At 35.9% G+C, this 27,148-nt stretch overlaps 1 protein-coding gene across 2 annotated transcripts in view; it reads right to left on the reverse strand.

Annotated features, from left to right (window-relative positions):
- The window catches only part of LOC145261041 (ras-related protein Rab-10-like), a 199,805-nt gene that overhangs the window by 99,897 nt on the left and 72,760 nt on the right, over positions 1–27,148 (reverse strand). Inside the window, exon 1 of one of the 2 annotated variants that reach the window (XM_080119190.1) lies at positions 12,865–12,901. The exons of the other annotated variant lie outside the window; for it this stretch is intronic. Coding sequence (XP_079975316.1) covers positions 12,865–12,886 — 22 coding nt within the window. The 5' untranslated portion in view covers positions 12,887–12,901. Of the gene's footprint in view, positions 1–12,864; positions 12,902–27,148 lie in introns of those variants that run through there. 2 annotated transcript variants of the gene reach the window in all.

Raw genomic sequence — 27,148 nt, forward strand, 5'->3', positions numbered from 1 at the left:
ATTCTCTGAAGTACTTGAATATTATTTTCACAATGTTTCGGTCGATGTAATCTCCGACCTTCTTCATGTGAATCTTGTCGAATTTGGGGAAATCTGGACGGAATTTCAGATGGAACGCTTTATTTACTTGATGGAGGCATCATGGCTGGCAGAATGACAGCATGCTATCCTCATGGAAAAAATAAAGGGTTATGTTCGAAATTCCGTCCAAATTTCCAAGTTCAACATGCTACACATGAAGGTTGGAGGTTACAGCGACCAAAACGTAGTGAAAATAACCTTCGAGGTGAGAACAGTCGCCCAAAGAATCCAAATAATACATAAATTAAAATTACATAAAATAAAAACTGTCTACTCTTGAGGATAAAAAAAAAAATTGACTTCAAAATAGACTTCGTAGCCTAGTCGGGGATGCCCTTTTCTCCTCCCTGCAGCCTCTCTCCTACAGAAGAGACGTTGCGAGCCTGTTTTTGTTTTATCGTTATTTCCATGGCAAGTGCTCGTCTGAGCTCCAATCTCTGGTTCCCCCCTCGCCAATATTTCACGAAAAACACCCGTCTAGCTGAAACCACTGTCAGTAATTTTCCCCACTCTTTATCTGTGCCTAAATCAAAACATAGATTCCATGAACAAAGCTTCTTTCTTAGAAGTGCACGCCTGTGGAATTCCCTTCCGTTTGCCTGTTCCCACCTGACTACAATTTGGATGTCTTCAAGTCCAACATAAACAAATTCCTGATGAATCGCCCCCGTTAAGTAAGACACTTTATCAAATCTCCATTACTAACGATTATTACGATACTATCCCATTGATTACTGAACATGCAATAACCCTTATCCCCGAGTGGCTTCCGGGCCTTGATAAGTGGTGGCCACTATGTAAAAAAAAAAAAAAAAAAATTGTATCAAAAAGATACGCCAAGGTTACATCGGCTTAAGCGTTGTCAAAATAATATCCAAGACTAACAGGACCTGTGGAAATTCCATGTAATACAAGGCTCTATGGACAAATTTATTTTTAGTTGACCCTTGAAAACTAAATATTTTCGTTTACTAGCCAAATAGAAAAGTTACTAGCCAGACTCATGTGATTTTTGGAATATGACATCTTCGTTTTGTGACGAGCATATACATCAAAGATTTTTATATATATTCTTTTTATATAAGTGTAATTCTAAATAGACTATTTTATGTTGATACTTTATAGGGACGGCTCAACAAGAACTTGTTTACATTGGATTTGAAGGCTACCATGTTGTATTCAACTGGAAAGTAGGCCAGTGGAACAGTGTTGCACAGGCAGGAAATTCTTTGTTCATGGAATCTGTGTTTAGATTTAGGCACAGATGTAGAGAGGAAGATATCGCATATAGTGGTTGTAGCTAATAGAGTACTTTTTATGTGTAAGTTTGTCAAAGAGGGGAAACCATAAATTGGAGTTCAGTCGAGCACTTGCCATGAAAATAATGACAGTAGAGACAGGCTCGCAACGTCTCCTTTGTGGAAAAGAGGTTGCAGGGAAGAGAAAAGGGCATCACCTACTACGTTTCGACGCCAGTTTTGAACTGCATCAAGGTTGGATAGGGCATACTAAGCAGCTCCTGGCGAGATGTGGCAAAAGTACTCCATTTTAGAGAGTATCTGACTTTTATACAGATATCTCACTGCTGATGCAATGTTCTATCTTCTGGAGCGATAGAGTGATCCAACCATTTTTCTGGGATGTTATGCGTTCTATGGGAGGAATCGACCCGACCCATGCTGGGTGAATGTTGCCTCAAGTAAGTAGAAAGCAAAGTTTAGAGCCGGCGCGTGTCGGCCACCATACAAGCTAGCTGACTGATCATCTTGTTTGACTGCGGGCTGTTGATCCTCCTAAGATCATTGGGCATCTTCTGTAAGACTTTTGCTTCAAATAAATCTTTATGGATATTTCCATGCATGCAGCTAGCTACATATGCCATAATAGTATTTATAAAAAAGACTGAGACTAGCAACATCACATCTGTGAGGGAGGGGGAGGGGAACGGTCAATCAACCAAATGACAAATAAGCTTCTGAACCGTATAAATCTACCTCTGCATTCCATGTTTAAAAAGGATGTGTCCTCTATAGTATCAGACCTGACCGAATGGTTAATTGTAGGCATAGACCGATTCATACCATCCAAAAAATTCCAAAAAAACCTAACAGCCAGCCATGGTTCTCCCCAGAATGTGCTGCTGCTATCGCGCACAGAAATCACTTTTTCCATAGCTACCAACGTAATAGATGTGCTTAGACTAAAGCTTCTTTCAGAACTGCCAGCAACCACTGTAAAAGAGTAATAAAAAATGCAAGAGAGCTATATGCCCAGTCTGTTAAATCCAAGGTAGCTGATCAGCGGCTTGGTTCCCACCAGTTTTGGCAAATAGCAAACAGGATCCTGAACAGATGCGTGCGTTCTATCCCAACCATGATCAATGGAACTGGGGTCATCTCGTCAGCGTCAGACAAGGCCAAACTATTTGCCAAGAACTTTGCAGCTAACTTTACCCTCTGCGATGAAGGTCATCAACTCCCTGTATTTCCTCCTACAACAGACAACACACTATCCAACATACAAATATCTGTGCACAAGGTCGCCAAACTAATCAAGAACCTTGATTCCAGTAAAGCAACTGGCCCTGACAGCATTCCAATTATAGTGTTGAAAAAGCTTTGACCAGAACTTGCCCCCATACTTACAAAACTGTTAAAGCATTGCCTTAAGGAGAAGTGCTTTCCAACACCCTGGAAAGCCTTGTCAGTATGTCCTGTATTTAAGAACTCAGGTGATAAGTCATCTCCCTCTCAGTACAGACCAATAAGTCTCTTGTGTGTCATGAGTAAGTTACTGGAATCCATATTAAATAAAGAAGTAGTCAATCACCTCAGCAAAAATAACCTTCTTAGTGACACGCAATATGGTTTCTGTTGTGCTAGATCTACAGCTGATGTGCTAACAGTTATATCCGATAGGATTAGTGAATCTTTCAACAAAGCCTTCCTTTCTAGGGCAATTGCTCTTGACATATCAAAGGCCTTCGATAAGGTTTGGCATAAGAGCCTACTTCACAAGATTTCCAGCTACGGTATTACTGGAAATTTTTTCTCAATAATTAAATCATTTCTCTCTGATAGGTTCATAAGAGTAGTGGTTGATGGGCAGCAATCAGAGGCCCACAGTATAAATGCTGGAGTCTCCCATGGGTCCATCCTGGGCCCACCTCTCTTCCTGATCTACATCAATGATCTCCCAAAACACATACTTAAATCATTCTTCAACATCTATGCTGATGACACGACCATCTACGGCAACACATCAAAGGTCATAAATGACAAAGCTCTCTCTGATTCCCTCTCCTCTGATCTTGAGCGCGTGGTACAGAGGGGGGGGGAATGGCTGGTTACTTTTAATGCATCTAAAACCAAGCTATCTTTACATCATCAACACTGTTCCTCATCTAGCATCAATTGAAATGGATGGCTCTTGTCTTGGGGAGGCTTCATGTTTTGACAAGCTCCTGGGTTTGACCTTTACTCCTTACTTACAACCAGATTTTATCACAGAAAAACTAGACCAGAATTATTAATAGTTGAAAGGTCACCCTAAAATAGCGTTCCTATTCAGAGCTGATTTCATAACTGAAGTCATGACGCTATTAGTGTCTATTTATTAGTCCTTGTGGATGGAACTTTCTAGAATTTCTAAAATCGAACACTATGACTTGGAACTTTCTAAAACCCTGGAAAAAAGAACACTTCTGTTCTATTTTTTAGAACTCTCCAGAAACGCGTTGAAAGAACCGTTTTAGTTTCTAATTGTGATGTAATGTATTTTATTAGTAAAAGTTTTATATTATTATACAGGTTGTCCCAAAAGAAGCTGATGGTTAAAAAAAAAAAAATCATAACTTTATTTTTTATATTTTTATTTTTTCAGATCATCTAGAGTACTCCTTCCAAGATCACGAGTCATTACACTACCGAGAAGTGGATATTCATCGTAGATTCATATTTTCGATTGAATGAGTCAATATCAGAAACTCAAAGAGAATTTCGATGAAACTTCAAAACAAGAAATTCCCCTACTCCTAATGCAATAAAACAAGCTACAATAAATGTCCTTAAAATCAATATAGAGGAGGATATTAGGGTCATAAGCCCTGAAACATTAAATGATGTGCTGGGCAATGCCCTGCAGAGAGCACAAGTGTGTGAAAATGAAAATGGCGGACAATGAGTAACATCATTTTTCATAACTAAAATTAGACCTTGTGAAAAACATACCCTAGATTAAGTTGTGTAAATAAAATTAGAATAAGTAGACTATGATATCTTACCATATCTCAAAAAAATCACGGAGAGGCTCATCTACCTACATATGAAAATTGGTAAACATAACTTAAATATTGAGGAATTTAATCAAATTTTAAATCCGTCAGCTTCTTTTGGGACACCCTGTATAATATAATAAATTATTATTATTACATATTATAATATAGTATTATTACATATTATAATATTAATTTTATATTATTTTTTATATTTATATTATACTAGCATAGATATCTGACATTACCCGGGTGGAGAGAGGTGGTATACTAAGGATATTAAGCAACCCCCAGAAAAAAAAAAAAAAACTTTTGTTTCAATCAGAATAGCAGTGAGTACCCGTGCGAGCACATGGAAAAAAGAATTTTTTTAATTTAAATAAAAAAAAAAAAAATTTTATTTAAATAAAAAATAAATAAAAATAAAATAATAATTTAAAAATTAGCCGCAGTAGGAAGGCCTGTAACGCAAAAAAAAAAAAAAGCTAATGTGCTAGTTTTCACGGCCACGACGACTTATGATGTCACAACAGGGCGAAATAACATTTTTTTTAAACATATATCGAGATTGCTAGGCGTATCACTTGCAAAAACATTCATGCAAAAAGTGACTCTTCCTCGCAAACCACTGCCCAGTTGATCAGCACAGAATTTTTTGACCGATTTTTAGATATTTTTCATTCGAGAGATTGAGCTTTCTAACCATACCAATCTTGTCATGGTTCAATGTGTCTGAAAAGTTTTTGGCAGACATACAAACACAGACATTTTCCCTTTATATTATTTATGTCAGAAATTGTACTTTCTTCATATTTTAGAGAGGAAAAATGTCCTCATGCGAATATTAATAAAACAGAACTGATGAAGAAAAAACAAATTGTGTGTGTGTGTGTGTGTGTTTTCCTACTTTTCTTATTACCCACTTTAAACTGCCCTCCTCTCCTGATCGGATTTTTTTTTAAATAAGGGTTAAAGAGTGTACAGTAGACAATTGGACAATAAAGTAATCGTTAGTAATTGAATTTCGGTAAATTTGTTAACTTATATGAAACGGCTCATCAAAAACTTGTTTACGTTAGACTTGAAGACAGCCATATTGTAGTAAGCTGGAAAGCAGGCAAACGGAAGACAGTTCCATAGGCGTGCAGGTCTACGAAAGAAGCTTTGTTCATGGAATCTACGTTTAGGTTTAGGCACAAATAACGAGTAGGGTAAATTATTGATAGTGTTTTCTGCGAAACGGTGTTTCTTATGAAAGTTTGGTGAAGGAGAGGGGGCATAGATTGGAGCTCAGTCGAGCACTTTGTAGAGTTTTTTTTTTTTTTCCTCACTCCTTGTTCTAGATTTCTGATTATTACTTATGTTTCTCACCCACTGTCTGGTTTAGAGAGGGAGGGGGTGTGACTTTATATATGTGGGTGGGTCATTAAAGACAAGGGCATTTAATTAGACTCCATAACACTTTAATTAAGTGGTTCTACGACTACTTTAATATCCACAAGTGTTTCAAAACAATACTCCATGGAGTAACAAATGCTTTGCAAATGAAACTAGAAGCACCTTTCTCCATTGTCTTGTTTGAAAGGGCCGGAAAGGGTTTTTTAATAAGTTTAGGGAGGTGCCTGCAAGACTTGTATAAGCGTTTAAAATTGTTGTGGACTCTTGAAAATTCAGTATACATAATATAAGATGACTGACCAATTTTTATCATTTCAGGTTCAAATGAACAGCTACAGCAGGAATTGGAATACACCCTACTAAAGCCCGATCGTCGCAGCTGGTGAATTTCAAAAATGCAATAAGGACACTTTATAAAAATGATATGCAATAAAATTCTGTTTTAAATTTAGAAAAAAAAATACCACAGAAACATATAGAATGCTCTTGACTGCTTTTGGACCATCTCACATGAATCAAACATCAGTTTTTAAGTAGCATAAGAGATTCAAGGAAGGCAGGGAGTCTGATGAGTGGGAGGAGTAAGGAAGTCAGAACACCAGAGTTGATTGGCCAAATAAAGAATTTCATGGATAAGAACCGGTGTGTGTCTATAAAGACAATAAGTGCACAGTTTAATGTCGGTGTGGAAACTGTACACCCAATTATTTGTGAGGAACTGAAGATGTGGAACATTTGCAAAGTTTGTCCCAAGGATGCCCAGAGAAGATCGGAAAGAAAGATGTGGTCATGACAACAAGATGGGCATCAAGACAGTTCCTCACCCTCCCTATAGTCCAAACCTTGCTCCATGTGACTTTTTGTTATTCTGCAAACTTATTTAAGGTACCTCATATATATTAAGTAGAGTGCCCCCCACCTTCCGAGTAAATGCGATATTGTGGTGGCTGCTATGATTCTCACGGAGAGTAAGACAGTCAATTGTGTTGTATTAGGCAGAGGATGACTAATAATCCTCACACCATATTCCCCACATTTTGATAGTTTGTGCTAAATTTGTTATCGTGTGTGTGTGTGTGTGTGCGTGTGTGTATATCTATATATCTATAAAAGTGAACGTGTCTGTCTGTCTGTCTGTGTGTCTGTCTGTCTGTGTACATTTCCCTACACAATAACTGTCAATTTTTAGTCTATAGACTCGAAATTTGAAATACCGGGTACTGAGATTTGGGAAAATCGATGTGACGGGTGTCAGCCAGAAATTTGGCTGTTAAGGGGTCAAATTTCAACGATTTGACCTTTAAGAACTCTACCAAACTCCTCCGACAATTTTGGGTCTAGACACTTGAAATTTTAGATATAGGTTCCTTGAATCTGGATCTAACTTAATAAAGTGATTTGAGCCCGAAACTATAAATTTTAAGGGGTCATAATAGGGGTCAAAGTTTTAAAAAATTAACCATTTTTTTTTTTTGTTTTTTTGCTTTTTTTTGCACAGCATACACCTCCAAACACCCGAGCAACGCCGGGCACCCCTGCTAGTATATATATAATACAATTGTTATGAAAGAGTAAATCTTTAACAAAGCAAAACTTATCAAGATAAGAAAAAGCTCAACACTATTAAGAGGAGCAAACAATATTAAAAGGAAAGATGATGAATAAGTTATAACTTTATTATATCATCAGAACAATATGGAAAAGTTAAGGCGAAAATTAAAAAAAAAACTTTGGTCATGGCATTTCGAAGCTAAATGCTTCTCCTCAAAAGAGAAGAGCCAGAAGTATACAAGATGCAAATATAGAAAAAAGAACTGCCTTAATGATACTTAGAAATGAAATGAGAATGTAGGAATAGGATAATATGGTAAAAAGTAATTAAAAGTAGGCACAACATAACGGTATACATACATGATGATTGCAACGTCTTGTCAGACGAGTGCCACTCCCTCAGACATTTAAAATCCATGAGCCCAAATGCCTGAGGGAGTATCTATACAAATATGATGTTACAGAGTCTTAGCTTTGTACGACAGCTAAGTCTCTCTCTCGGTTAAAAATGTTGAGATCCAGCAACAAGCAAGAGCAAGATAGCCAGCAACAAATTAAACTGCAGACCAGCTTAATGCGGGTAATGGTCTTCCGCTTTATGGTTTTTTTTAAATCAGAGATTTGCTTCTCCTAGAAAGGTTGCCTTCACCACGGCTTACGGGAGCCCCCTCTGCCCCAATACAATATATGTATATTTGTGTGTGTGTACATACATACATACATACATACATACACACACACACACACACACACACACACACACACACACATACATACATACACACATACATACATACACACATACATACATACACCTTATAGCAAATAAAGAATACAAAGTGTAGTACTAGTTCTGAGTACACTTCCTTTTTTCTGTCCTCGATTAATAAATCCTTAATAAAATCCTTCTTGAAAATCATTTTAATTTTTATCCCAAGTTAAGCCAAGTGAGCCTGTTTTTTGTGCGAGCCTTTTTTTTTTTTTTTTGTATGACCTAAATTATCCAACCAGATTAAAAGCTGACCATGTGCCTAACTCCCCTCGTGAGGAGGCAAGTAAGATAGGGTCACTTTAGGTATATGCTCAGATTGAATATTTCCCCACCCGCATGTTAGAAAATACAATACTCAGAAAAACAGTTTAAAAGTGTCAAGCGAGATAGAGTGGGTACGGGGGTGGGGGAGGGGGGGTAGTATTAAATTCTGAACGGTCGTTTGACATTTTCACAGAATTGTCCCAATTCTGCAAAACGATGACATTTTGCCGAAAGAAACACCAACCGAGTTTTGTACAATGAACCATTAAATTTAACCTCGATTCTCTAAATGTGCATTAAAATATTTCGGATTATGTTCAGCCTTTGGAGGAAGGAAAATTAAATTCTATTTTTTCTTTTTTTTTTATCTCGCCATATTTTGGGCTGGTGAATCTGTCCCATTTGAGACTTCTTGAAAAAGTTCAGCAGCATCTCTCGAATTTGATTGGCTGCAATCCCTCTCACATTAGTGACGCTGCCAATCTCAGTCTTTTCTATAAATACTATTATGGCATGCATTCTTCAGAATTATCTGACAGATTCTTCATTTCATTTGTTCCAGCTCGTTTAACTAGCTGGTCTAGTGGTCTTCACGGTTTGATGCCTTGTTATAATATTGTTGCAATATTTTTGGATACCTTACGGGGTTATGCTCACTGAAAATTGGGAGATTCTATTTATAAACGCTGCCAACAGGAACTGACGAATCAAATTGAACCATGTTCTGCTATCAACCAATCAGAAACCAGAATTGCTCGATAATAATTGAATCTTTTAGCATTCCAGTACATAATTTTTTGTGTCAACACGAGAAGGATCTTTTGCTCTTTGCCTGCAAAATTATAAAGTCCAGGACCTGTACAGAACAGCTACCCACTGAAAATTCTTCATCTCTAGGACTTGTATAGAAAAGCTACCGAATGGAAACTCTTTGAAATTAAACATGGCTTCCAATTCAAGAAATATAACTTCCTATTCCAGTAGCTACTTCCCAAGAACTGTAGGCTTTTAGAACTCTCCCAACTGACTTTTGCCCCTACTAATAGCAGGTTCGTGGCATAGTGGATAAAGTATTTGGTAAAATTCAGTTGTGAGTTACACTTTTTTTTTTTTATATATAGGAGTCACATCACTACTTATCAAGGCCCGGGATCCACGAGTTAATGATTGAGTAGTCAATATCGTAGTAATCGTTAGTGAAAAGGTCTAATCCTCAGCGTGGGCAACACTAAAAAACTACAATTATGAATTACTTAGGATTTCTACTTGGTCATGGCTGACAGAACGAAGGCATGCTACTCCCATGGATAAAAAAAAAAAAAATGGTCCAATTCAAAATTCTGTGCAGATTTCCAAGTTCGACAAGATGCACTTGAAGCAGGTCGTGAGTTACATTGGCAGAAACGTTGCGAGAATAAAACTCAGGAGGAGAACAAAGTTGAAAATAATCAATAAAAAAATTTTAAAAATAAAGAAATTTACAAAAATTTATAGCACAACCTCCCACAATTTGCAAATATAGAAATTTTTATAAAGTAATTAAAATTTGGGAGCAAGAAGATTTGGTTAATGTAGCCGAATTGTTCCACAGAAGACTTAGGGGTATTACCCCCAACCTCCTCATGTTAAGAACGGCTTTCAGAATAAAAACCCACAACCTCCCCACGTTAAGAACGGCTTTCAGAATAAAAACCCACAACCTCCCCATGTTAAGAATTACTTTTGGAATAAACACCCACTACCTCCCCATGTTAAGAACGGCTTTCAGAATAAAAACCCACAACCTCCCCATGTTAAGAATTACTTTTGGAATAAACACCCACAACCTCCCCATGTTAAGAATGGCTTTCGGAATAAACACTTACAACCTCCCCACTTTAAGAACGGCTTTCGGAATAAATACCCTTTGCAGGTAAGTCATCAGTGGGACAACCAGGTCAAATTGACCGAAGATTTAAGTCGGAGGTTTCTATTAGAACATGGTGCCCAAAATTACCCAAAACAGTCAGATATCCAAAGTGCCAAACATTGTATTTACTTATTTGTGTCACCAACGAATAAAAAAAAAGAAAGTTGTTTAATTGAAAAAACTTAATTAAAAAAAAAATTTAATTAAAAAATAAGGGTAAAGACGCCGTTTCGGTATGAGTGAGAGAAAAGCGACATTTTTTATTTTTTTTATTTTTTTTTTTTTTAGAAATCAAATCTAAACTTTCTTACTGGAAAAATTATATTGTTTGTCAAACATTTCTGAAGTAAAATGTGAGACCAGAGCAATTTTTTTTTTTTTTGGGGGGGGGGGGGATTAAAACAAAACGAAATTTAAATTTTTATTCAATTTATAAAACAACCCTAAAGCAGAGCGCTTTCGACGAGTTTTATCCATTTTGTTTTGTGTAAGAAAGGGGGGGGGAGAAACAAAAAAAAAAGGGAATACTTATTTAATTAGAATATTTTTTAATCTACACAAGAATTTATTTTTTATTTATAATAATATTTATATTTTATTAAAAAAAGATTAAAATTAAAAAGTCCAAGTTTTTTTGTTTTTTTTTTTAAATATGTAGTTTGCTTAAAGCTTTATGTGTATATGTATGATAAGGGTGTTCCGAAATTAACTCCTATTCTAAAATAACTATAATTTATTAAAATGCTGCAATGTTTCTTAATTTTTGTATGTATGTTACTTAATGTGTGGTAATTAAATCTATGCTTTTGTTTTCTTTTCGAATTTGATTTTTTCATTTTGAAAGGAGAAGTTATTAGTTCCATCCCGCAAGAGTTTCTTGTGAAATCAGTTTTTTGTTTTTTTTTTTCTTTTTTTTTTTTATTACATTTTCACCCCAAACAAGGCAAATTGCCACTTTGGTGTAGGGGGCTACTATCTAGGGCAACAACTACTGGGGTACTATGTAGGGATTTGGGCAGCAAGGTGTCGGTTCACGTTACACTTGAACTTCTGCACGTCAGTACTGTTGGGGAAGCAGGGACCTGGAATGGAATTCCAGAGGCTAGCGGTTCTGGGGAAGAAACTATTGGAGTAAAAAGATCTTTTACATCTAGGGATCTCTACAGTGTGGGGGTGGGATTTAGCAGCCTGTCGGGTTTGTCGAGGGTGCACACGTCGTGGGGGCACAAGTGATTGCAGTTCGTCAGAGCATTCACCACTAAAATACTTGTAGAAAAGGCAGAGGGATGCAACATTTCGTCGATGGGACAGAGGCTGAAGCTTAGATGCCAGTTCAGGGCCTATCAGGTTTGCGACTCTCTTTTGAACCTTGTCAAGGAGCGAGAGACTAGTAGCAGATGCACCAGCCCAGATGTGGCAGCAATACTCCATACATGGGCGAATGGTGGCCTTATAGAGGTACAGTTGATGCGGTTCGTGGTCGACTTGAAAAGCTGGTGACGAATGGTAGTGGTCATATTGAATTTAATAAGGTTAGTATCCTTTACTTCTCGTATTCATTAATTGGAGAAATTATAATTTTAAAATATATTAATTTTGGAATAGGGAGTTCATTTTGGATCAGCCTATAGATCACCAAGATTTACTATGAATTTTTTTTTTTTTTTTTTACATAGGCATCACCACTTATCAAGGCCCAGAGACCACTCGAGGATAAGGGTTGAGAGTGTACAGTAGTCAATTGGGTACTATAGTAATCGTTAGTAATGGATATTCGATAAATTTGTTAAGTGAAACGGCTCATCAAGAACTTGTTTACGTTGGACTTGAAGACAGCCATGTTGTAGTCAGCTGGAAAGCAGGAAAACGGAAGACAATTCCATAGGCGTGCAGTTCTAAGAAAGAAACTTTGTTCATGGAATTTATGTTTAGGTTTAGGCACAGATAAAGAGTGGGGGGGATTATTGATGGTGTTTCCAGCTAGACGAATGTTTCTTGTGAAAGTTTGGCGAGGGTGGATCATAGATTGAAGCTCAGTCGAGCACTTGCCATGAAAATAACGATAAAGCAGAGACAAACTCGCAACATCTGTGAGATAGAGGTCGCAGGGAAAAGAAAAAGACATCTACGAGGTTAAGAAGTCTATTTTGAACTCTATCAAGGCAGGACAAGTCCTTTCTAGCAGCTCCAGATGTGGCACCAGTACTCCATCCTTGGACGTACCTGGCTCTTATATAGATATTTCACTTTGATATTTTAAAAATAAAAAAAGCAGTTTCATCACTTGCTTATATGATTTCTCTATAGAAAAGGAAATACTTATTCAATTAGAATATTTTTGAATATACAGAAGTTATTTTTATGTAAAAAAAAAAAAATATTTAACTTTATGCAAATTTTTTTTTTTTTTGTTAATAATAATGTAATGATATGTAATTTGCTTAAAACTTTGTGTATTATGTATAATACAGTTATAGATTAACACAATTTACTATAAAAATTTGTTTGGAATAAAAAATTTAAAAAAAAACGACATATTTTCATTACTTGCTTGTGTGTTTTTTTTTTGTTTTTTTTTTTTTTACCCCAAATCATCCGACTACAATGGTTTCTTACTAACGATCAAATAGTGATACATCCTGACCAAAACCTGTCCATACCAGTAGCGAAAGTACAAATTACATACGAGAACAGGTTTCCCCTCCTTGATGTGTGTGCGTCATTTTCAATCAACAAGAAAAAGAAAAAAAGTCACTTCGACCTAAGCTAAAGAAACCAATCACATGCAACTTGATTGAAAAGAAAAAAACTACCAGAAATATTTGTGGACGCTGCAGATCACGCGTTTTCTTTAGCGAAAAGACATGTTTTTGCAAAGAGCCAATACACAATTTAAAATCTTAATTTTTTTTTTTTTTTTAAACTACTTTTTAGGAATAGGTATCCAAATTATTTTCAGTAATCTATCTACTTATATATACTGTGTGTACGTGTACGTGTGTGCGTGAGTGAGTGTGAGAGAGAGAGAGAGAGAGAGAGAGAGAGAGAGAGAGAGTGAGAGAGAGTGAGAGAGAGAGAGTGAGAGAGAGAGAGTGAGAGAGAGAGAGTGAGAGAGAGAGAGTGAGAGAGAGAGAGTGAGAGAGAGAGAGTGAGAGAGAGTTCCTTATAGGCTTCAAAACGGCTGGGTCGATTTTTTTTTTTTTTTAAACTTTCACACACACACACACACACACACATATACCTTAAGTGCCTAGGAGTGTTTTTAGATAGATTTTGTATCGGAATGCCTCTGATAAGTATCAGAAATCGATAACCAAAGAAATCTGATTAAAGGCGAAACAGTCCAATTTTGATCAAAATTAACACTTTTATGCAGCCTACCAACATAATTCCATTCAAGAAGCTTTATCATCACACAAGCATAATGGCTTGGCCTATAAAATCAACAGTAGGTTCTTTGACAAGACAGAGGCGCGTTCAAAATAAACGCTTTTGTTTAGAGTATAAGTGGATTATTGTATATGACTTTTGCATTTAAACTTAAGTCATTTTATAAAATTAAAAATAATTTCATAAAATCAACAGCAGGTTCTCTACAGTGCAATGTAGACTACAATGAATTGTGGACTAAGTCACTACTGGGAGGCATGCGAAGCTTCCTCCCAGTGCACAGCGGGGAGTTCCTGACTAGAGCAGGCAATCAATTGATTTGATTGACGAATGAGCGATTTTCACGATTTCGATGACAAAAGTATTAGAAGTGTGGAATATTTGTTAAACCTCTTTAAATCCTGAGCAACGTCGGGTCGTGCGGCTAGTTACATCATGATTTTAGGGTTTCACTGGAGACTTCCGAGGCTGGCGAACATTCAAGAAATTTAATATATAATAACTAGGGCTATGACAACAGCATATTCTTTTCATTGTTTTGACTCAAGTATATATCCGACACAATTAATCAACCGAGAACCACATCACTCTACATAAAAACATATAAGATATCAACGGATACACACTCGAGAGTCAAAATAATGAAAAGAATATGCTGTTGTCCCAGCCCTAATAATAACACATTCAGTTTTTTCGGTATTCTCGTTTTTTGTTTTTGTTTTGTTAAGTTATTTAACGAAAGAAACTTTATTTTCGCCTTTAATTTAAATGTATTCCATAACGTTTAGAACTTCTATCCAATACCAACTAAACAACCCCCCAGCCCAAGTTTTAGGTTTAGTTTGGCAGACGTCAGTTTAGTTTGATTCTAACGAGTTAAAAAAATAGTAACCAAACTTTATTCAGATTTCTCGATTTGTTGTAGGAACTGTTTACATCATGACTGCAAAGCTCCAACCCCTGTCCCATCACCGCAATGTTGCATCTGTGCCCGTTTTACAAATATTTTAATGGAACATGTTCTGATGAACTCGTTGCACTTGTGCCTCCTCGACGTACATATTCCCGACAAACCCACTTAGCAACAAAATCTCACCCCTTCACTGTTGAGGTCCCTAAAGACCAGAAAGTTTTCTATTCTAATAGTTCCTTCCCTTGAACAGCTAGACTTTGGAATTCCCTTCCTACTACCTGCTTCCTTGGCTGTACCGATATGCAGAAGTTTAAATGTAATGTAAACCAACATCTTGTTAATCTTTCCTAAGCATGGCCCCAAATAGTAAACCCTTACGTCCAAGTAGTGATATGCCTTGTTAGGGGTGAAGGCGATAAAAAAAAAAAAAAAAAAAAAATCCTCAGATACCTAAAAAGCATTTTAACAAAAAAAAAAAAAAATTTTGATATGCGCCTTGATTTTTTTTAATAACTAGCCTGGGTGCCCAGCGTTACCCGGGTGTTTGGAGGTACATGATGAGCAAAAAACAAAAGGCAGGCAGGTTCGAACCTATACCGAAAAGGAGGAAAAGAATGTGGGGGGGGGAGAAAAAACGTGCCATCTTTGCCGTTGTATCCATCGCCAAACCGGAAGTGGCGAAGGTTTAAAATTAAGGCTAGTCAATCGAAAAGAGGGGATGACTTTCCAAAATATTGGCCAAAAAAAAAAAAAAAAAAAAAAAAAAAGCGACCCCCTCCTTGTAGAAAAGTGCCCAGTTGAAGGTGAAGGAATTAATGATTTTAGACAATTTTTTGATATTTGGCGTCCGAAGGGTCGAGCTTTAAAACCATACCAATCTCGTGAAAATCTGTCACCTCTCTCGAAAGTTTTAAGCAGACAAACAAACATACATATATATATATATATATATATGCATACATACACACATTTAAACAGACAGGTGAGATTTATATTATAGAAAACATGCATTGACCTGTACCTAGGACCGACAGAAAAAAAATAGGCCACCCAACATAGCTTTCTATCCGACAGATTGTCATGGACGTATCGACAGAACTGTGCCTTATACTGATAGAATGGCTGGATATGCAAGTATAAATGGTAACCTGTTACCAAGGCAACGAAAATACTTGGAAAGATCCATTGGAAAAATGTGATAATATGTATTGTTTTAGTGTCGTTTTAAGACTACCCTGAACGTTGCTAGTTTTGGAGACAGAATAGAAAAGTATGGTGCTTCTTCGAAATAAGAATCCAAGAAAACTTCACTACTTGCATCATCAATTCCGAGTTTCAATGGAGATTTTCAAGACTGATGAAAATTAACGAACAAACTTTTATATTAGATCCCCCCCCCGTCCGCCATTTTTGTGTTTTGCAATGTTGTTTAATGGAAGAAACTTTTCATTTTATTTTGTGTTTAACTTTATTCTGTAATGTTGTTGTGGTGGTGCTTCTACATTATATGAACCAACCTTTTCAAACTTTTTTTTTTTTTTACCTGACCCTTTTAGTAAAAGGTAAATAATAAAAACAAGGTACGCAAAATATTTGAAAGTTGCAAAAGTAATAAGGCTATCTAAGAAAACTATGCCGATAACGGAAGTTGATCTAATTGTTTGAAAAAAATAAATAAATAAAATAAATAAAAATAGTCGTCTGGCAGGTAACAATATCTTTTTTTTTTTTTTATTTTATTTAACTACTAGCAGATCGCCCGGCATTGCCCGGTCGTAAAATACGCTAAGATATGATATTTTGATTAATGCAGATTTCGTATGTATTATTATATTATATGGGACCTAATATATAGTAATGATTTAAGTTAAATAAAAATTTAAAAAAAAAAAAATGACTCGTGTGCCACCGCTGAGAATCAAAACCAAAACGTTTAGCTTACGATTTACTCTTTCCTATGACGTTAATGACCGAGCTATGAAGGCATGTTAGCTGCAAAGTTAACACTTAAAACATGAAACAATAGCTATTACGTTACGCATGCATATTCGTAATGCCGTCGTTCGACCTTCACCTGGCAAATTACATTTTAATTTTCACACTTTTGTACAGATCCCCCCCCCGACTAAAACCCAAATAGAAAGTTTCGCATTGGTCTGAATACCCTATATATTAAGTTTCATGTCTGTAGACCAAAAACTGACAGAGGAGTTTAGTAGGAAAAATTTTTTAAAATATATATGCGCATACATAAATATATATAGAAAGAGGTTTGGGTTCATTATAACCTTTTTATGCAAATATTACGCAGGTATAAATCATGTAGAATATCTGCATGAATACAATTACACGTAATAGTTAACTAAAGGTGGTTATCCCATGAGAAAACCGAAAAAAAACTAATAGAGAATTAATTAAAATGAACGTTTAAATGAATATGCAAATAAGCTAGATCTTTTGCAGATGAATGCAATTCCACAACCCATATACAACAAAGTTGTATTTTCTTTTTAAATAAATGAAAAAAAAAAGGAGGGTTAATATGAATATCAATACACAAAAAAATTTATAGGAGCATAAATTTCTGTAAAAGTCATAACTTCATTTGGCTTCTTTCATGCATTGTTGGAACTGGTTACATCACAACTGCACATCTATAGAGCCACACCGCGCATATTGCAGGTTTCCAAGTCACAGTAAAAACATCTGCATTCACTTTAATAAAAAGAGCCAGAAACGTCCAAGGATGGAATACTGTTGCCACATGTGGGCAGGAGCTGCTAGAAAAGACTTGTCCTGCCTTGATAGGGTTCAAAATAGACTTCGTGGCCTGGTGGGAGATGTTCTTTTCTCTTCGCTGCAACCTCTATCTCACAGAAGAGATGTTGCGAGTTTGCTTTATCGTTATTTTCATGGAAAGTGTTCGACTGAGCTTCAATCTATGGTCCCCCCTCGCCAAACTTTCACAAGAAACACTAGACTAGCTGAAAACATTATCAATAATTTTCCCCACTCTTTATCTGTGCCTAAACCTAAACATAGATTCAATGATCAAAGCTTCTTTCTTAGAACTGCATGCCTGTGGAATTGTCTTCCGTTTTCCTGCTTTCCAGCTGTCTATAATATGGTTGTCTTCAAGTCCAACGTGAACAAGTTTCCGATGAGCCGTTCCACTTAAGTTAACAAATTTACCGAACTTCCATTACTATATTGTCCTTTTGACTACTCTACACTCTTTAACCCTTATCCTTGAGTGGCCGATCGGCCTTGATAAGTGGTGACGCCTATGTAAAAAACAAAAAAAAACAAAAACATTATGCAAATCTTATTATACTCTACATTATAATAAAGGTCAACGTGTAAAACAGTCGCATTTGCGAGTGATTTTTCAAAATGGCAACTAAAAATAATGAAACGTTTATCTTTTGGCAATTGCATTTCTTTCACCGACAATCTTCCAAAGCTCACTACTGAGTGAAAAATATCTTTTCAACTTTTTTTTTTTGTTTTTTAATAAAGCGAACAAAGTTAAATTAATAAAACGATATACTGTTTTTTTTGTTTTGTTTTTTTTAATAAACGTTTATTAGAACATACTTCTTTTTCTAACAAAGGCTGTTTAAAAAATATCTGAAGAAATTAGAATGTTCATATCTTCAAGTATCAACATAACATTTGTTGTATATTTAGAATTACACTTGTGAAATAAAAAACACAGAAAAATCTTTAAGATGTTCATACTCGTCACACAATGATGTCATATTCTAAAAATCATGTGGGTTTGGCTAGTATCTTTTCCATTTGGCTAGTAAACGAAAATATTTAGTTGTCAAAGGTCAACTAAAGATAAGTTTGTCCATAAAGCGCTGAAGACTCAACAAAGTTACAATAGAAATCATATAGTTTAATTATGGCAGATACTTGTTCATTGAATAAAATCATCTGCATGTTTTATGGTTCCAAGTTAAAAAAAAAAAAAAAATAAAGTACAAAAAAAATTCCGCATTCATTTTTACGAACAAAACCCGTGAAAATTTCATCTATTATACATTGCTGCCATGCTTGAGAATATTTCCGAATATCCAGCGTGATTGCAGACCCCACAATATTATCACTTCTATTCGAGCAGATCTGAACAAAAAAGTGCTAAAATGATACTGTGGGGTCCGTGTTTGTGCAGGACATTAACAAAATACCGAAGTGATAAGGATGGCTTTGAGAGAAGGGGTGGATAGATAAGGACTTGGCCAGAGATAGGTTAGTTTGGAAGTCAACTTCTTAAAGCTGTCCAACACATGCCAATAATCATCATGAATACAATCTTCTTGTACTAGCTGTACATATCCGGCATTGCCAGGTAAAAAAAAAAAAAAAAAAAAAAAAAATTGCCGGGCGGAGGGCTTAGTCATATACTATTCGATACACCAAATATCCTAAATTTTTACGATTTTCCTGAAAGTTGACTGTATTTTGGAAGCATAAAATACAGTCATCTTTATCTATGAAATTCGAACCGGGAAATAAAATCTCATAGCTTAAAGGAAAATAACTCATAGGTTAAATGAAAACTTACTCCCGTTTTTAAACGCAGCTGATTTTGGTTATAATAATTTATAATTAAATTAAAAATAAATTTACTTTATATAACATTTCTAAATAGAATACTTAAAACAATTCTATTGCTAATTTCTATTAAAAAATAAGATGATTGAAACGAATTTTCTTTAATGCAATATGCAAATGAAATAACCTCTTGAATGTCGATTTCTCTTAAATAATATATATATATATATATATATATATATATATATATATATATATATATAAATCATGCAGGAATAAAAGGTATATAAGAGTTAGTTTTCAGTATTAAAATCTGTTTGTGAAACAATGTACCTTTTGTTTATACAGGGTGACCCCAAAAAAACGGGCCCAACTCTAATTAGGTCTCGTTTCTTAGTGTTTTGTCCGAATGAAATAAAACTTTGGTCATAACTAGTTTATCATATTCAAAACATCACATAAAAACACTACTGTCTTTGGCCGTTTTTTCTCCGTTCTACAGCATATGTTCTGGATGGCCTCCATTTAGCTTTTGTTTTTTTTGTTGGGTGGGGGGGGGGTCACCCGGTATTAATCAAATAGTGAACAAATGGACAAGACTCCATAAATAAAGCTTCTTTCCCAGAACTACCCGCATGTGGAACAGTGGAACACTGTTCCGCTGTCCTACTTCCCTGTTGAATACAACACAGTAGCCTTCAAATTCAATGTCACACAAGTTCTTGTTGAGCAGTCTCCATAAATAATCAAATTCTACCCAATTTATAACCATTAACGATTACTACACTACCACCTTACATTCATTAACCGTTATCCTCGAGTAGCTTTCGGGCCTTGATAAGTAGTGAATATCAAGTGAAAAAATCAAAACGATTTTATTATAATAGATGGTAACAGATACTACACTTTGCACCTAGCTAAATAATTTTATGTGATTCATTTTTATTTTCGCACTTAAGGATTCCCTTTTGGATTCACACAAATCACAAACAGGATCACAACCATTAAGAGCCCCTTCAAGCCCCCTAAAGTCGCCGTCGTCGCAGCTGTCCTTAGCAACGAGAGTAATAGCAACAAACACACACACACACACACACAAAAAAAAAAAAAACAAGTTCATCGTGATATCAATAAAATAATCTAAAAATAAAGAGAGTCAAGTGTTTCAACCTTGTCAAACGAAAAAAAAAAAAAAAAAAAAAAACCTGATGATATAATTCCTTTTGCCATAAACAAAAAAACATTTTTTTCTTTCTTCTTCAGAATTTTTTTTTTTTTTTTTTATTCAACAAAAGAATGACAAAAATGTACACTCTTCTAATCGTCTCCTACGCTGCCTTCAACATTCAAGGCAAATGCCAGACAAATCTCTTCTCTACTTATATATAAGCTAGCAGGGCAACCCGGCGTTACCCGGGATAATAAAAAAAAAAATCTAACACATATACACCTATTTATCACTCTCTCTTCCCCCTCTACCCACACGCTCCTTTATATAACAGAACAACAGGGTGGGGGATACCCAGTTTTGCCCGGTCGTAAAATACGCTTATTTTAATTTGTCCAGATTTCGTATATATTATTATAGAGTCATGGTTTTATTATATTGTCGAGAAAAAAAAAAAAGTATTTGGGTGCCATCAGCTAGAATCGAAACCGAAAGCAAAACTGTAGGATTCAAAGCTGGTGACGTTACCACTGTACCAACGTGACACGCATATGAACTGATTAAAAATAAACAAAAATGAATGTACAAAATGTATAACGATTTTTTCAATTTTGACCCATTTTTGACCTCTTAAAATCTATTTTAACCAACTAAGGACCCATAAAAGAACGGTCCGTAAAAAAATCTATTTATTTGAGGCCCATAGCGCTGCTCTGCTCTAGGTGTGTCAAATTTCGTGAAAATAGTGAATAATTCCACCCCATCTTTCCAAGCTTATAACTCCTCGAAAAATGTAATTCAAGCCCTAATTTTTTTTCAATTAAAGGAGCAAGGACCAAGGTTTCATTAAAAAAAAAAACAAAAAAAAAACAAGGTTTTAAACTTCGGACTTTACAGGTAAATTTCTAAAAAAAACTGTTCTTTTTTTGTTTTAAATTTGAATATATTATTTATTGACCTTTTCTCTTCAATTTGTGATATATAAGACTTTGATACACAAATTAATTATTTACTTTTTAATAGACATTTTAAAATGGGAGGCGTGAATTATTCGACCCCCTGTCTTTCCAAGCTTATAACTCCTCGAAAAATGTAATTCAAGCCCTAATTTTAAAAGAGAAATTACGAGATTTTTATATTTTATTCGCAGTTTCGTGTTAGGGGTGTCAAAAATTCCTACAAAAATTCTGATACACCTAGCGCTGCTCTGCAACTTTTCGTTTTGGAAGAGATAATTTTATTACTATTATAATAAAATCAATATTTATTGATTTTATTTGATCAGTGTAAAACTAAATCTATAGATCACGTTCCATAAATGATTTTATTTTTGAGAAAATATATGCACATTTAACGTGTTTTTACGCTAATTGGGGGAAAAAAAATAACCATTTTATAGTTAAATATATGTAAAGATTTATAAATATCAGAATCGGTAATTGTATCAATCAGAAAAAATATTGGAATCATTCCAATTAGTGATGGAACGATTCCAATACTTATTCAGATTCTGATATGGGGGTACCAAATTGGTCAAAGGGAAAATTATCCCCAACTCGCATATAGGTAAAAATGTACTTCCGTATAATTTATTTCAAAATAAGTATCGCAAAAACAAATAACATCTACACAAAACGCAATAGAAAAAAAGTTTCAGCAGTTGGTAGAGGTTTACGCTTCTGTCCATGGGGTCCCGATTTCAAATCTTGCTAGATTCAGCCACTGATGAGTTGTAGATGACGAAACATGTGTCAGTGGATAATTATATTTTAAAAAATATGTGTTCAGCAGCATACCCAAACTATCTTATATATTGATCATGTGGTACTAGATATAATTATATATATATATATATATATATATATATATATATATATATATATTATTCCTTAATTGGAATTCATTTTTTAGATGAGCATTATATATTAATTTATTTTTATTTCGGACTATTATTCTCATCTTTATTAGTTGTTGTTTTTGATCTTTTATTGGTTTTGTTTATTCACAACGTTTCAGCCAACTATTCCTCTGGCCTTCGTCAGGTGGTAACCGCGACGGATAGGAATGAATTCCAATTAAGGAATAATAGATATATATATATATATATATACACACACACACACCAATCGGTACGGACCCGACTATGGAAGATCAGATAATAAATAAACGTGGATTTATAAGATCAAAGAATCCAACCTTAATCGCCCTTCGGGGCCCGTGGCGCAGTTGATAGAGACGTTGAATCTCTACAGTTCCAGATGAACATTGTCTGAAGACAGCGGTTTCAATCCCACCCAAAGCGTGCCAGAGGTTAATTGGCCAAAATGTGGTGAGACGACAACAACTATGGATGGTAGTGATGGCTGAGAATGCAGTTAGGAGATTCGAAGTTCCTATCCGTCGCGGTTACCACCTGACGAAGGCCAGAGGAATAGTTGGCCGAAACGTTGTGAAAAAACAAAAGCCAATAAAAGATCAAAAAAACAACTAATAAAGATGAGAATAATAGTCCGAAATAAAAATAAATTAATAGGTATAATTCCATTGAAACTGACACTCTTCTGGAGGTGTAAGGTTCAATCCTCAGTGCGGACAACACTCAGAATACAATTGCGAATTACCTAAGACTTCTACTGGATCATAGCCAATGGAATAAGAGCATGCTACCCTGTTGATTAAAGAGTTTGATTCAAAATTCTGTAAAGATTTTTTTTTTTTTTTTTTTTTTTTTTTAGAGTAAATTTTTTTCTCCCAATTAAAAAAATAGTGACCTGGAAAAAACAGTTTCTTTGCCATTAACTTAAAAGAGGAAACAAAAAAGACAAAATATGAAATAAGGTTAATAGGCAGACTTTTACACACAAACAGTTCTAACAATGGCCACAACTTTTCGCCTGGGGAGTTGGGTTGGAGAGCAGAGGTGGGATTCTCTAAGCTAATTCAGAAAATTATTAAATAACCATTCTTTGTTAAAGTGGGAGGGGCTCTACTCAGCTAGAACATTCCACAAACCAACACATCTGATAATTGCAATTAGAGAAAAACTCCTAGTATAACGCTGACCGATACTGCACCAACCACACCGGGTGTCCTTAACCTCGTCGGATTCCACCCGATATGACAGGTGTTCTTTCGATCGTACATTGTCCCGTCACAAGTTGGCCTGTTGATCGTCTTCACCCACTGTGTTTTCATGGTGGGGCGATTTGCCTCTCGATCGAATCCCTGTGTAGATAGTCTCCGGGTACAGCAATCACTTCGCTGGTCCTTGCGGCTTGCTGCAAAATGAAGAGTCCTCACCACAAACAAACAGTTTATAACAATAACAAACTATTTATTAATTTCATTACTTCTTAACAGCTACTGTTTAAATTGAGGTGACTGACTACAGCAGTGAAACGATGTAAGACCAGACCAGTGAAGTCACAGATTTCCCATTAACACAGGCTAGTTAACATAACATCAAGCCCTGAGGGCTCCCAAATCGGGAGCGCTTGACCAGCCCAGCCGTTCAGTTTGCTGGCTACGACTACTCTTTTTAGAATTCCTTTTTCCAAAAATTCAACCCCTTTTCCCTACCTCTCCTTCAGAGAGTGGTTACAAACACCCTTTCTTTCTTCCTCTTAGAGCTTATCTCTACCAAATTTTAACCTTCATTACACCAACGTTTTTATTATTATCAAATTAGGAGTGATTAGTCATTCCAGGTCGAACAATGCTTGGTGGCGACCCTTACCCTTGACCCCCATTCTAAGTTGTCAGCCTTAATCAGCTAAGGATCTCTGGATCTCTTCATACCTCTCATCAGAGGTCCTAAAAACAACCTTTCATGTTAACAGATATATAACGACAATGAGAAAAAAAACAATTATTTGTTTTTTCTCATTCTGACAAAATCCCATAGACATTTCTGTTTTCTCCCAATCAGACATCAACACCCCCTCTTCCTCTATCCGTCCGGTCAAACACTCCCTCTCACCGCAATATGCACCTCGCTGCATGCATTCATGACACCAATAGTGTCATAGTAGCATAATGGATAATGATGTTAAATAAAAATCACTTTGAAGGTTCGATCCTGACTATAAGCAATTATAAATAAAAATAAGATGAATTCAACACTTTTACCCGATCATATAACCATATACGATTTAACGTTAGGTTTTAGATGCTGGGATGTGGATATAGGGCACAATCACGTTGACACACTGGTTCCCGCCAGATCACCGAAGTTAAGCAACGTTGAGCCTGGCCAGTACCAGATGTATGTACCGTGCCAAGTCGTAGAAATTTCCAGGTTAGTATCTGGAGGCGCATTAATTCACTGGGAGAGATGCACCCCTAGTCTTAGTTTAGACATGCATCTCGGAGAAAGTAACTCTGATGACGTCGGCAGCAGGATGTTGGATAACCCATGAATGAGGATGAATCTTCAGCAGATTAATGTTTCTATGGTATTAAGAGTTGCATTATTCGACTGCAGCTATGTGGATGATCTAAGGATAACAGATAGGTGCAAGCAAGCGAGTCAGGTGCAACTGAGCCGGGGAAGGTAATGGCAACCCACCCCATGTATTCTACCAAGCTCAAAATCATGTGATGTCTTCAGAGGAATCGGACCAATAATGGACCGAAGCCTAGAGACTAACCACGATTTCATCTATGGCATAAACATGCCACTATACCAGTCCAATCACCAAAGTTAAGCAACATTGATCCTGGTCAGTACTAAAATGGGTGACCATGAACCTGCTGCTTCAACTGTTTCACATCTAACCACAAACTCATCAATTCTTTCAACGCGACCATACCATCAAAGTCTCCCCTCTGCACATTGCCGCCTCCTCCTCTCTTAGTCGCAAAAGGTGGAGGGTTCGTTTATTTATATCGCTTGAAGTGACCTTGTTCCTGGGAAGATGGAAATAACAGCAATCTTTTTTTTGCATTCAAACTCAACCGAGTGAACTACTATGTTACATAGGTATTGGGTGCCGTGTTTGTTTTGAAACCAAAAAATTCTTTAATATATGTTTAAACACAAACATATCTAGATAGTTGCAATAGTTTTTATATACCCTTATATTATATAATATAAGGGTAGGTTATTTATTTCCCACGAAACAAAATGTGACACAAGGTCGGTTTAATGTTGGAGATTACCAGCTCCCCTCAAAAGGGGCATTCTGCAAAAATAAAATTGCCTTAATATAAAAGGGTTTCCCCCTTCATTGACTGCGGACAATTAATTTGAGTGCAGCATCTGTGCAGACACCACACTTCAGTGACCAGCCCAGTACAAGTACCGGGTGTCGACTGACAATTGGAAGGTTCTATTTAAAGACACTGGCAATAGAAACTAACAAATCAAATCGAGTCACTTTCTGCTAGCAACCAATCAGAAACTGGAATAACTATAAAAATACTGGACCTGTTACAATTCCCGCACATAATTTTTCATGTCCACACGAGAAGGATTTTTGCTCTTCGTCTGCAAACTTTTGAAGTTCAAGACTTATACAGATTAGCTATCCACAAAAAACTACTTTTCATCTCAGGACTTATACAGATTAGTTACCCATCAGAAACTCTTCTATTAGGTTGGTGCAGAAATAATGTCGTTTTTTTAATGTTCAACTACATATATAAAAACATTTTTGCACCAACCTAATAAAATTAAACATGGCTTGCAATTCAAAAGTAACTTATCTTGCCTTTGGTAATATTTGTTGTATATTTGTTTTTGTTTTTTTTACTTTAAAAATACCCATTTTTTTTTTAATTTAAATTTTTATTTTTTAATAGCAGAAACCAATAAGAAAAGAAAATCTAGCCGGTTAAAAAGTGGTAACATGCCAATCCATACAAAAAAATATGCTGCGTTTTATAAGCACACAAGAGAGAGAATCAAGCACTTGCTTGAAAACACTAAAAAAAAAAAAAATAAATAAATAAAAAAAATTAAATCAACTGAAAGGTTCAAAAGGTCAAACTGGGTGAGGAGCAAGTATTTTTTTTTATACGAACCTGATGAAGACAGTGATTCAGTTACAAATTGCTGACAACCAAAAACAAATTACAATCATCAAACTTGACAACTTTTCTATTCTTACTAGCAGGGCTACGCAGTGTAACCCGGGAGGGGGGGGAGGCATACAAATAATCTCCGATCTAATAGGTCCCACACTATCAGTCAAGCTTCGGCCCCTGCCTCATCGCTGCAATGTTGCACCTGTTTTAGAAGTACTTTATCTGTGCTCTGATGAAATAGCACTTGTACCTCCTTGATATACATACTCCCGACTGACCCGACAAGCAGCAAAGTCCCACCTCTTTACCGTTGAGGTAACTAAATGCCGGAGAGCTTTCTACTGTAAGAGTCTCTTTCCTCAGGTTGCTAGACTTTGGAATTCGTTTCCTGCTCTCCTGACTGTACCAACCTACAGAAGTTTAAATGTAATGTGAACAGACATCTTGCTGCTCAACTCCCTGCAGTTCTGTTAGACATGATCCCAAATAGTAGTCCATTGCGTTCTAAGTAATAATCCTCTTAGTTTGGAGGTGAAAAAGAGTAAAAAAAATAAATGTTTGTTTTGTTACTTGGGAGGGGGGGCACCGTTTATCAAGGCCTGAAGGCCACTGAAGGATAAGGATTAATGAGTGTAAGGTGAAAATGAGGTTAAATAGTGTTAAGTATCTCCCCTACCACCACGAAAGAGAAATTCTTTGTTATCAGAAGTGAAAAATTAAAACTTAGGCCTTCAGAGCGCTATTAAAATGGCGGTCCTTAGACGCCAGAAAACCTATTCTGTTAGTTTCTTCCCTCAAACTGCTAAACTTTGGAATTACTTCCCTGTTTCCTGCTTCCC

This window comes from Euprymna scolopes, chromosome 37 (assembly GCF_053919585.1).
Source record: "Euprymna scolopes isolate OS-2025 chromosome 37, ASM5391958v1, whole genome shotgun sequence".
Taxonomy (NCBI): Eukaryota; Metazoa; Mollusca; class Cephalopoda; order Sepiida; family Sepiolidae; genus Euprymna; species Euprymna scolopes.